General features: G+C 38.1%; 1 protein-coding gene across 20 annotated transcripts in view; it reads left to right on the top strand.

Moving 5' to 3' along the window:
* The window catches only part of NSUN3 (NOP2/Sun RNA methyltransferase 3), a 221,289-nt gene that overhangs the window by 58,920 nt on the left and 149,685 nt on the right, over positions 1-12,684 (top strand). For 4 of the 20 annotated variants that reach the window (XM_005548376.4, XM_074033651.1, XM_045385332.2 and 1 more), the window contains one exon: positions 1,382-1,751. The exons of 14 other annotated variants lie outside the window; for them this stretch is intronic. In XM_005548376.4, coding sequence (XP_005548433.2) covers positions 1,382-1,661 — 280 coding nt within the window. In that variant the 3' untranslated portion in view covers positions 1,662-1,751. Of the gene's footprint in view, positions 1-1,381; positions 1,752-6,880; positions 7,404-12,684 lie in introns of those variants that run through there. 2 more of the 20 variants (XM_074033650.1, XM_074033649.1) reach the window with 1 other exon arrangement.

The raw sequence follows: 12,684 nt of genomic DNA, 5'->3' as shown, positions 1-12,684 counted from the left end.
TAGAACGATGCTCAGCATATAATAGATGGTCATTAAATAATAATGAATATATTATCTTTCTAGTAATCCTATTTGGATTTTGAACCTAAGTAATTGATCCACCTTGTCTCATTTTCAGTCAGTCTGTTACTGTTCTCCTTTTTGTGGAGAGGTTTCTTCAATCTTAACTTCCAAATACTTCTACAGAATATTCTTTATTTTGGTAACCATATATTTAGTTTCTGAGAACTCTCTTCTTGATTCTTTTTCATGGCATTCTGTTACTGTTTTATGGATATTGTATCTTTGCTGATCTATCTGCGTTTAAGAGATCATATTTCTCTTTTGTCCCCTGAATTTTTTGTTTCTTCCTGTGTCATTATTGTTTATTTTGTTCTTTCTCTTACATATTGCTTAAGCATTTCTGATCCTTAATTATGTAACAATCCTTGGTTATGCATTTTTATTTAATAATGAGACAATAAAAGTCCTAGAGGTGTATTTTAAGGACGAGACCTATTATCTGGTGATACAACTTTCTGAAGAGCTGTTACTCCATAGGCTCTCTTCATGGTAGAGTGCAGAGATCTTTGATTTGGGTTCTAAAACTCATAGTGGCTGCCTTAGAAGTCTTCCCAAATAGTTTATTCAGCTTTCTTAGATAAAAACCTTCCAACTTTTTACCTGGTTGCCCAAATTGCAATATATGGAAGTATGGAATCAATGACTTCTTATGTATGCTTTTGTATGTATGCTTTGTTTTTACTTTTACTCCCATCGATTTAAAGACAAACTCATTATTCTGTTCTCTACCCTCATTTTCCTACTTTTTGAATAACAAAACAATCAACCAGTCTAACCTACTCTCTCTATCTTTTCCATGCTGATTGGTCTGATTATCATTTTCCAAGTCATCCAGCAATAAGTTAGAAGGAAATAGGTGTAAGATCAGAGGTTGGGCACAGTGACTCATGCCTGTAATCCCAACACTTTGGGAGACCAAAGCGGGAGATCACTTGAGATCAGGAGTTCAAGACCAGCCTGACCAACATGGTGAAACCCTGTCTCTACAAAAAATACAAAAATTAGCTGGGCATGGTGGCAGCCACCTGTAATCCCAGCTACTTGGGAGGCTGAGGCAGGAGAATCACTTGAACCTGGGAGGCGGTCATTACAATGAGCCAAGATCGTGCCACTGCACTCCAGCCTGAGTGACAAAGTTAGACTCTGTCTCAAAAAAAAAAAAAAAGACTAGAAAAAAGACTAGAAAACATCCAAAATAATTGCAGTGTAAGTCAGAGTAAAGTTACTTAGTTTTAACTATGTAATCTTTTCTCTCAGACCCCCAGGTTTCTTTCTAATATACTTAACTGATCTTTCACATTTTTCGGATTGTACACAGGTCTGCAATTAAGGCCTTACGTCCTGGAGGGATACTTGTATACTCTACATGCACACTTTCCAAGGCAGAAAATCAAGATGTGATCAGTGAAATTTTAAACTCCCACAGTAACATCATGCCTATGGACATTAAAGGAATAGCAAGGACTTGCTCCCACGACTTCACATTTTCTCCCACTGGCCAGGAATGTGGGCTCTTAGTGATTCCAGATAAGGGCAAAGCCTGGGGCCCAATGTATGTAGCCAAATTGAAGAAATCATGGAGCACAGGAAAATGGTGACATGAATTTGTAAACCATGTTTATGTGTTATTATATTTATTTTTCTGAACTCAGTACATTTAAATAAATATTTAAATAATTATGCAGTAACTTTCTCTGGGTCTGTTTGGAATCCTATTTAGTTAATACTTTAGTGTCTTAGAATCTAGGCTTGAGAATCGTTCAGGTGTATTTTTTTCCTAGAAATATATCTGCAGCAATGATTTAAGGTGGTGCAGATGGTGTTTGTTCTATATAATAAATCTGCTGTCTTTGCTTGGCATTTTATAGTTAAATTAATCAGAATATGTGGTTTTATGCATAACATGCTTAGATCTGTATTCTCTCTATGATAGTGCTTTGAACCTTCAAAAATGCACACTTGCCAACGCTTCTGACCATTTTCCCCCATATCAAATGTACAGATTTGTTCAAGGTTCCCTCGGCCACACTTTTGTAACTGATTGTCTCAGAACTGATTGGTATTCTGAGACTAACTTTTTAAGCAATACTATTTCTAGTTCTAGCAAAATAGCTTTTTTATTTGCAAAGTTGTTTTCTGTTAAAGACTATCTTATGTTTACCGCGAAGGTCAGTGACTCTGTTGACACCAGCTTTATTTCCCCCACTTTTTTTGCATTCGCAAATACAAATTGAAAGGGTAAATTATGTTGAAAGGCCTTTAAAACAGCAGATTCACATGCACATGTTTGACTTTCGACATTCAGCTTATAGAATTATGGAGTCTATCCAGCAGGCTATAAAGCAAGTGCTTGAGACAAAACCAGAATGATTAATAACTGCAATAACTGAGCTATATTTGGAGGGTTTTGTTACATAATTGCAGTCATAATGAGCACTACAGAATCTGATTATCTTACATTCACAATCTGGAAGGGCTTTTTATTTCACTTTGTTATAAAATGTTCTATGAGAATATGATGTCACATATTAATGCACAAGATGGAGATGCCTAATGAGAGTGGATTATGTGATTACCAGAACCCAATGCCATTTACTAAGTGGCTCTCTATGTTTACATAAATCGTGGGAATACTGTATACATTTCTTTCTATGTTCTTAGGGTTTTAGCTTTGGTTAGAATCACACGTTTTCTCCAGAAATTACTTCACTTAGAGTCCAAACATATTTTTCCAACTATTAAGAAAAATTATGCAGCACATCTCAAAAGATAGCATCTCTTTGGAAACCGGCCTTTAAAAACAAAACAAAAAAAAAAAAACTTCATCTGATTATAGAAATACAAAATTCTGCTAAAGCTGGATACTTTTGAATTGTTCATTACATTCTGTGCATTTAAACTAGAGACTATTTGCTTATTAATATTTTTTGGTTTGCAAGCATATGTAACCGAGTTCATATCATCAGGAAGTCTTAGGAAGAATTTTTTTTTCTGTACCTTAAATGTGTTAATCATTTGTTTTTCTTTATGTCCAACTGATATGTTTAAAGTAAAGCTAAAGGCCAGGCACAGTGGCTTACACCTGTAACCCGAGCACTTTGTCAGGCCGAGGCAGGGGGATCTCCTGAGGTCAGAAGTTCGAGACTAGCCTGCCCAACATGGTAAAATCCCGACTCTACTAAAAATACAAAAGAATTAGCCAGGAATGGTGGCTGATTACAGGCGGGCACCTGTAATCGCAGCTACTTAGGAGGCCGAGGCAGGAGAATCACTTGAACCCAGGAGGCAGAGGTTGCAGTGAGCCAAGATCTCACCATTGCACTCCAGCCTGGGCGACAAGAGTGAAACTCTGTAGCAAATAATAATAATAATAATTAAATAGAAATAAAGTAAAGCTGGAACTCTTGGACCAAATCAATAAAGTAAAGCTAGAACTCTTGAACCAAATCAAGTATATTGGGTAAATACAGAAGGGCAATGATGGTAGAAATGATGTTTTCTTTTTTAAGTTGTCATTATTTGTTTTTTTATCTTCAGACACAATAGGTTTTAAAAATAGGTTTCTTTTGTGTAGGTTAATCACAGAGTAAATCTGCACACTGTACTTTGTTGGATGTCATTATTTTCCCAGTATACCCAGTATAATGTGATGAAGCTTAATCTGAATACTTGGTGTGCTACTGAATTATAGCTTCTTATGATTACTGAAAAATGCATGTATCTGTGTTTGTGTGTGTATATATATAATTTTATTACTTAAAGCAATTGCACCAAAACCAAAAATTGACAAGTGGGATCTAATTAAACTAAAGAGCTTCTGTACAGCAAAAGAAACTATCAACAGAGTAACAGACAACTTACAGGATGGGAGGAATATTTGCAAATTATGCATCTGCCAAAGGTCTAATATCCAGAATCTATAAGGAACTTAAATCAGCAAGCAAAAAACAAATAACGTTATTAAAAACTGAGCAAAGGACATGAATAGACATTTCTCAAAAGAAGACATCCAAATGGCCAACAAACATTTGAAAAAGTGCTCTTCATCACTAATCATCAGAGAAATGCAAATCAAAGCACACTGAGATAATATTTTACACCAGTCAGAATGGCTATTATTAAAAAGTCAATAAAATAAAAAAAATAACAGATGCTGGTGAGGCTGTGGAGAAAAGGACCTGCTTATACACTGTTGGTAGAAATGTAAATTACTTCAGCCTCTGTGGAAAGCAGTTTGGAGATTTCTCAAAGAACTTAAAACAGGATTGCCATTTGACCCAGCAATCCCATTAGTGGGTGTATACCCACAGGAAAACAAATTGTCCTACCGAAAAAAGACGTATATGCTTGTGTGTTCATCACAGTAATATTCACAATAGCAAAGATGTGGAATCACCCTAACTGCCCATCAACAGTGAATTGAATAAAGGAAATGTGGTACATGTACCCCGTGTGATATTAACACAGTGATAAAAAAGAATGAAATCATGTCTTTTGCAACAACATGGATGCAGGTGGATGCTTTTCTCCTAAGCAAATTCAGGAACAGAAAACTAAATATTAATACATGTTCTCACTTATAAATGGGAGCTACACATTAGGTATACATGGGCATAAAGAAGGGAACAGTAGACACTGGTGATACTAGAGTGGGGAGGGAAGGAGGGAGGTGTGGGCTGAAAAACTACCTGTTGGGTACTGCACTCACTACCTGGGTGACGGGATCATCTGTACCCCAAACCTCAGCATCATCCAGTATACCCATGTAACACACCTGTTCATGTATCCCCTGAATCTAAAAAGTTGAAATTATTTTTTTAAATGAGAAGATAAAAAAAAATTATAATGAAATAGATAACATTTATTGAGCATTGAATATTCTGTAAATTGTTTATATATGTTGTCTTTTTTTTTTTTTTTTTTTTGAGGTGGAGTCTCACTCTGTCACACAGGCTGGATGGAGGGCAGTGGCGTGATCTCAGCTCACTGCAACCTCTGCCTCCTGGGTTCAAGCAATTTTCTGCCTCAGCCTCCCAAGTAGCTGAGATTGCAGGCACCCGCCACCACGCCTGGCTAATTTTTTTGGTATTTTTAGTAGAGATGGGGTTTCACCATCTTGGCCAGGTTGGTCTTGAACTCCTGACCTTGTGATCCACCTACCTTGGCCTCCCAAAGTGCTGGGATTACAGGCGTGAGCCCCTGCGCCCTCTGTATATGTTGTCTTTATTGATGTTTAAAACAAACTCAGGAATAAATATTATAACCCCCTTTTGTGAATGAGAAAACCAAAGCTCAGCTCTGTTTGTAGTTTGCCAAGGCTACACTGGTAAGTAAAGGGTACAGCCAATAGACTGTATAGATATATGAAGATAGACTGTATAGCTATATGAAGATAGACTGTATAGATATATGAAGTGGGGATGGGGGCCAAGGAGCCATTACTGCTGTTTGGAAATACTTACCTCTCGTAGATCCAGCTTTAATGTTTTTCTGACATCCTAATAATAGCAGACCCTGCACAAAGTGGTTATCAGGGTTAATACTGTGAAGAGACAAAATGATTAGAATAGTTTTATCAAAGATAATGAAATCTTGCACAGTGTCTGCGTTTTTCCATTGATTGGAGTGCATCCTTAGAAAACCGAATGTAACGAAAACCCAGGACATTTTTGGAAATTGTACGCTTTCTAGCAACTTTATGTGAATTTTTATACAAACACTGTTTTATGAGTTATATAAAATGTTCTAAAACTAGAAAAAGCATGGTCTGGTAACATGTTACTTTCTTAGAGCACTGGTTTCTCAGAACATCTTTCTGCATGGCCTCCTCACCCCCATCCCAGGGGAGAACATGAATTTTCTGGGGGATTTCACCCTCTGGGGCTTCCGCACTCTGGGTGTCAGGAGTACAGCTCACAGGCTTTCAGTTTGGCCACAGCTGAATGATTGAGAACTTACCAGATAAATCTTCCAAACCCATTTCTCCACAAACCACTTCCTGGCCATGCAGTGGGAGGCTCGTTTGACCTTCGTTAACCTTTCCTGGTCAGGTGCCAGGCCAGTCCTGCAAAGCCAGCAGAGTTTCATTTTCATTTAAACCCTTTTTTTTTTTTTTTTTTACTTTGAATCAAATGGAATTTAGTTCCTCCCACTGCCCCCAACCCAGCTAGAGTGCAGTGATGTCATCATGGCTCGCTGCAGCCTCAACTTCCTGGGCTCAAGTTACCTTTTTGCCTTAGTCTCCTAAGTAGCCTGGACTACAGGTCCACACTATCATGCCTAGCTAATGTTATTATTATTATTGTAGAGATATGACCTCACCAGGCTGGTTTCAAATCCCTGGCCTCAAGCGATCCTCCTACTTCAGCCTCCCAAAGTAGTGGGATTACATGTGTGAGCCATTGTGCTCGACCTCATGTATTATTATTTGTAAAAAAAGGATGCATGTTTTCCCTCACCTTCTCTTCTCTTTGGCTAATTATAAATCATTAAACTTCATATGTCATAGTTAAAGGGTAGAACCATGATCAAAACCGGTTCCAACACCCAGGCCTTTTTCCCAACACTGTGCTGTCTCACAGAGTGGAGGTTATTTGAACCCTCAAGATTATTAACTGACTTTACCCCTATTTTCCATTGTTCAGTTTCCTCCTTTTGTGTAATACCCTATTCCCAGGGAATGAAAGGATTAATCAATACTTGGGGAAAAAACAACCTTTGAACTGTTTCAGGCCATAGTCTAAAGAAGCGTGTCTTGTGATTTTGATACCTGGAAATCTCCAGTGGAGGGTATTCTCTGCCTTCCTTTTCTTTGCAGATGCTGAGCTGAAGAATGGGAATCTGGAGCAGACTTGCAGTGTCGGTTGTAAAGCAAAGAGTAATTGATATTAGTTTCTGTGACATTGAGTTACTTTCAAAATAGCTTTATAAAAATTTAGGTTGCTCACCAACACATTAACTTCTCCCTGCCATCCGCACGCTCAGCAGCCACTAGTTTCAGAAATAGACTGTGAATAAATGTAATGCATTGAAATGGTTTGTACTGAATTTTTTTAAGCATCAGATATTATCTGTGGTTGGAAATCAAAGTGTCTTGCAGTTCTTTACCTTATTATGTATATTCCTATAACCTTATACTTAGATTGCATATTACTCCCTTAGAAGTATTGTGAAAAATATTCTTTCATACAATGTGGGCAGGTAGGAAATAATAGCTACCTGCACACCTGGCTACGTGAGCAAATAATCACAAATCTAATAGACCCGTATCCAAGAAGCCTTTATGCCCGGGAGATAATCTGCATAGATGAATTCAACTCATCTGGAATACAAAGAGAAAATTAGAACCAATAGCAATAATTTTATTAGATGCCAAAAAGTCCTTTGATGCAATTGAATGAGACTACTTGTATTTTGTGTTAGGTAAATTTGGCTTTGGGGACAAATAGAGCAGATAGCACAATTTATTTTCTATCCATTTATATGGTTTGAACCAACGGTTTACAATCTCCCTTTCCCTGCCTCATTGCGGCACTGGGGAGGGAAGTAAGGATGGTGCCCATTTCTGATGTTACTCTTCAGACTGACATTAAAGCTAGAAAATCACACAGATCCCATTGGTAGCTGAAGAATATTCAGATGGAGGTTCACAAGTTAACTAATGTATGCTGATAATCTACTACTTTTGCTGAAAGCTCTAACAGCATCTGTCCTGAAAACGTGAAGAGTAATGTCAGAATTTGGAGTGACTTCAGGCAAAGTCAATGGGAGAGAACCAGAAATACTATCTTGACAGAAGAGTTTCTATTAATATTATTGTGTGATATTTAAAATAAAATGAAAATTTTAAAAGAATTGATACGGGATTCTCATTAGGGAATGATTAAACACTAGAGTAAAGAAGACATTTTAAAATTGACCTGTAAGTCAGTGCTAAGCTTTTTAAAAAATGGGTTCTACTAAATCTAAGGAGGAAGAAAGTGTAGTAGAGCTTATATCTCTTTAAAATTTAATTTGTTAACTCAAAGATTAACTCCATACCTTTCTGAAACTTTTCCCAAATGAAAAAAGTAATTTCCTTAGTCACGTGAGGACATATTGTTATGTTGAAACCCAGGGAAAGCATATGCTACCTTAGGAAAGAGAACGTTTGCCCCACTGGAAGCTATTTAATGGTATACGGCATGACTCAATTAAGCTTGCTATGGCTTGTCAAAAGGAATTTTCCACTGCGTATTGCTATGGAATAGCCTATTACACACAAATAACTACACAACCTAGCAGAACCAACAGACTAAAAATGTATATAGTTCATTGAAAAATAAAACACAAAGGCATAGCATCCAGCTCCTTCTTAGTTCTTAAAAGCCAGTGGAAATAGAATTGCAGATATTGACAAGAATGGACAAAGTTCAGAGAGATTGGCAGTGGTGAAAGGAAAGGAGAGGGACAGAGCTTCTATCAGCTTACAATTTTTAAGTTGCAGAGAGAAAGACTCTTCACCTATTTATCCACACAAAGTGTTAACAACTTTTTCAAAATGGTTAACCTTTCTTCGTCAAGGTATTTACAGTAATTGCTAGGGTGAGGGGCAGTGGGGAGAGAGCTGGAGAACTTGTGTTGACTTGTGAATTAATGTTACTGGGGAAGGATGACTGTGGGCTCATAGCTTACAGCTGCCAACTCTCAAAAGGGAAGGGAGGTTATGATGGTGACAACCAGCTCTGATGCCACTGGAAATTGTTTTGTGTGGTATTTTTAGTCATGAATAGCCAAGATAACGAGTTATACCACATTTTCACCTGATAATCATTTATCTTAAATTGATCGTAAAAGCTTCAGGTTAAGTCCTGTATTGTAATAAATGTGTTTATAAACACAAAGTTAATCTTTGAGTTAGCAAATTAAATTTTAAAGAGATATAAGCTCCACCACACTTTCTTCCTCCTTAGATTTAGTAGAACCCATTTTTAAAAAAGCTTAGCACTGAATTACAGGTCAATTTTGAAATGTCTTCTTTACTCTATTGTTTACAGCAGACGTAACACAAATCAAACTACCTATGTTCGTTCTTCCTTAAAAGACTGCTTTGTGATAGTAAAGATAATCTCTGTAAATCTTCTATATGAAGCTGTACCTCTGCCCATTAATGCATTATTTTCAGCTACCTAGTCAACTTGGCCATATAGAATTAATTCAATAGATTCTTCTTACACCCAACAGTATTGAGTTGGCAGAAGCAATTTGATACAATTTTAGAAAAGGTGGTTTTTGAACCAGGAGAAGTTTAAGTGATATCTGTGTCAGAGCCTAGATTGAGTCAGTCAGGCATGTTTCAAGAGCAAGGGACAGTGTGGTAAGGCATGAAGGGTTTAGGATGCACCACCAGGAAGCATATTACTACTCCCAACATAGTGGAGGTGTTCGTCTATCTGGTCACACCTTCTACTAATACATCCACTGAGGACTACAGTATCTAGTTCATGTCTTCCCCATCAGAACTTTTGCCACCATCCTGGCTGAATTCATCATGTCTGTGGAAATCCTGTCCAATGTCCTGCCTTCCTGGCTCCTTGATTGCCTCTTCTCCAACAGCTTTTGTCTCCATGTTCTTCATTCAGTAACTGACACTCCTGAGCATTTCCTAGAACCTGGCATTGTCTAGAGTCACACTCTCCAATGGATCTTTCTGCATTGTTTTATCTGCTCTATCGAATATGGACAGTACCAGCCATATGTGTCTATTCGTCACTTAAAATGTGGCTAGTGTGACTGGGTGAAGTGGCTCACACCTGTAATCCCAACACTTTGGGAGGCCGAGGTGGGCAGATCATTTGAGCCCAGGAGTTCGGGATCAGCCTGGGCAACATGGCAAAACCCCATATCTTTAAAAAAAATATATATATATATATAGATATATAGATATAAAATAAAAATATATAATATTCATATAATATAAATATATGTTATATATTATATATATATATATAGAGAGAGAGAAAATTAGCTGGGAGTGGTGGCACGTGCCTCTAGTCCCAGCTACTTGGGAGGCTGAACTGGGAGGATTGCCTGAACCCAGGAGGCGGAGGTTGCAGTGAGCTGAGAATGTGCCACTGCAATCCAGCGTGACTGAGGAACAATTTTTTTCTTTATTTGTTTGAGACAGAGTCTCACTCTGTTGCCCAGTCTGGAGTGCAGTCGTAAGATCTCAGCTCACTGCAACCTCTGCCTCTCAGGTTCAAGAGATTCTTCTGCCTCAGCTTCCCGAGAAACTGAGATTACAGGCGCCTGCTACCATGCCAGGCTAATTTTTGTATTTTTAGTAGAGACTGGGTTTCACCATGTTGGCCAGGCTGGTCTTGAACTCCTGACCTCAAGTGATCCACCCACCTTGGCCTCCCAAAGTGCTGGGATTACAGGCATGAGCCACGGTGCCCAGCCCTGAAGAAGAATTTTTAAATTTTAATTAATGTAAATGTAAATAGTCACATGTGGCTCTTGGCTACCATATTGAACAACACAGATCTAAAATTTCTCCACCTAAGAGTATTTAATCTCAGTACCTCCTGTTCTTCCAGCTTTATTATTCTCTCATTTTTATTAAACTGCAATCCAGTTTTCTTGATACCTATAGTTTTTAAAACTTAATTCCCTTGAAGACTATCCTTTACCTTTCTGGTTTTCTTTCTTTCTTCATCGTGGACCCTAAGGTTAATGCCTTACAACTTACAACACAGAGCCCTCATCTCTGTCATTGTCTTACATTCCCATTGCACTTGATATTGAAACTTGCAATTCTATGTCAGTCCGTAGTAGTCCATACCTCTACTGATAGATCCTACATCGCTGAGCATTGTTTGGAAAAAAAGAAAATCATACAGTAGACAGTGCAGATTGATGTCACTACAAGTTTACAGAACTGTGCAGATTTATTTTACCACAAATTCATGCTCACCTAAGATTTTTACACTGCTCAAAAACTTTGACTATTCCTTGGCCGGCTTTCTTTTCTGTTTTCATTAGTGACTTTTTGAAACTTGGACTATTCTCTACGTCTCTCCCACATAAACCCTCTCCTATTTTCTTTAGAAGATGCCCCTGCGCCGGGCGCGGTGGCTCACGCCTGTAATCCCAGCACTTTGGGAGGCTGAGGCGGGCGGATCACGAGGTCAGGAGATTGAGACCACAGTGAAACCCTGTCTCTACTAAAAATACAAAAAATTAGCCGGGCGCGGTGGCGGGCGCCTGTAGTCCCACCTGCTCGGGAGGCTGAGGCAGGAGAATGGCGGGAACCCGGAGGGCGGAGCTTGCAGTGAGCTGAGATCCGGCCACTGCACTCCAGCCTGGGTGAGAGAGCGAGACTCCGTCTCAAAAAAAAAAAAAAAAAAAAAAAAAAAGAAGATGCCCCCGCCTCCTCATTGCTTGAGAAAATTGTGGCTATCAGAGTGAATGTCCTTGACTCTAACTTTCTTGACTCATACTCCTCTTCTCCTCAGTTGATTTAGAAACACCACCAGCCACCACCAAGTTAGAAACTTGGAAGTAATGTTCCATTTTTCTCTTTGTCTTTCCTCACTCTTACCTCTAGATAATAACCAAGACCTGTCTTTCTTATTTTTCTCTTAATACCATTGGCATTGCCTTAGTTGAGCTCACTGAGCTATTGAATTTTCTTTCAAACTCATCTTCTTACCTACTGCCTCATACCTCACAGTCTACACTCTCTATTGCTGCCAAAGTGCTCTTCTTACAACAAAATTCCATCATGTCATTATTGTGATTAAAATATGTCAGTGACTCCCACTTAACTACATGAGGAAGTCTGAGCTCTTATATTATACTAAGCTATCTTGCTTTGAAAGCTGGATCGATCTCTCTCTCTCTCTCTCTTTCACACACACACATAAGTTACATTCTCTTTTACTTTTTTCATAGAAATTTGAGTAATCCTATTGAGGAAACCTAATTATCACAATGGTTAAAGTGTCTCAACTCCAGCTCATTGGTTAGGATACCCTTTCAGTAATTTGCTAATTCTACTAGGGCACCTGGTGGTATTTTTGCAGTGAACAAGAAATTTGAAAATACTGTCTTTTTGTTCTCATACTTCTATCTGGTAACAATGTATCTGTATTGTAGGCTGCAATGCTTAGTTTTTCTACAGTGAATTGAAGAAATAGTCAAACCACTTTCAAAACCTTGTTCATTGAACTGAGAGATGTAAATTAAATAGAGAATCCACTACATTATGAACATGCTGAAGCATGCATACAGTGTGGGAAAATTTCAAAATGAAATAGGCTCAATAATAAGGTTGGAATGTCAATGGATAAATCCATAATTGTCTTCTGGAGGATGCTTCAAACCTACAAGGAATATCCAAAGGCAGAACAGCAAATGAGAATATCTTAAAATAGAAAAAGAAGTTGTACTTCACATCAAGGACAGTCAAAAAATAGATTGTTGGGGTAGCACAGAAATGATAGAAAAATCTTAATCTTCATAGTGTTATCAGTTACCCCAGAGTATTTTTTAATGTGAAAAATTAGTGTGATCTGGAACTACTTCTGCCTTTAACTGAATTTGTGACATTAAATAGGCCTAAAACTTTCTAAACTTTGG

This window comes from Macaca fascicularis, chromosome 2, assembly GCF_037993035.2.
Source record: "Macaca fascicularis isolate 582-1 chromosome 2, T2T-MFA8v1.1".
Lineage (NCBI taxonomy): Eukaryota > Metazoa > Chordata > Mammalia > Primates > Cercopithecidae > Macaca > Macaca fascicularis.
The sequence above is the reverse complement of the archived record's forward strand: the minus strand, read 5'-3'. Positions and strand labels throughout refer to the sequence as shown.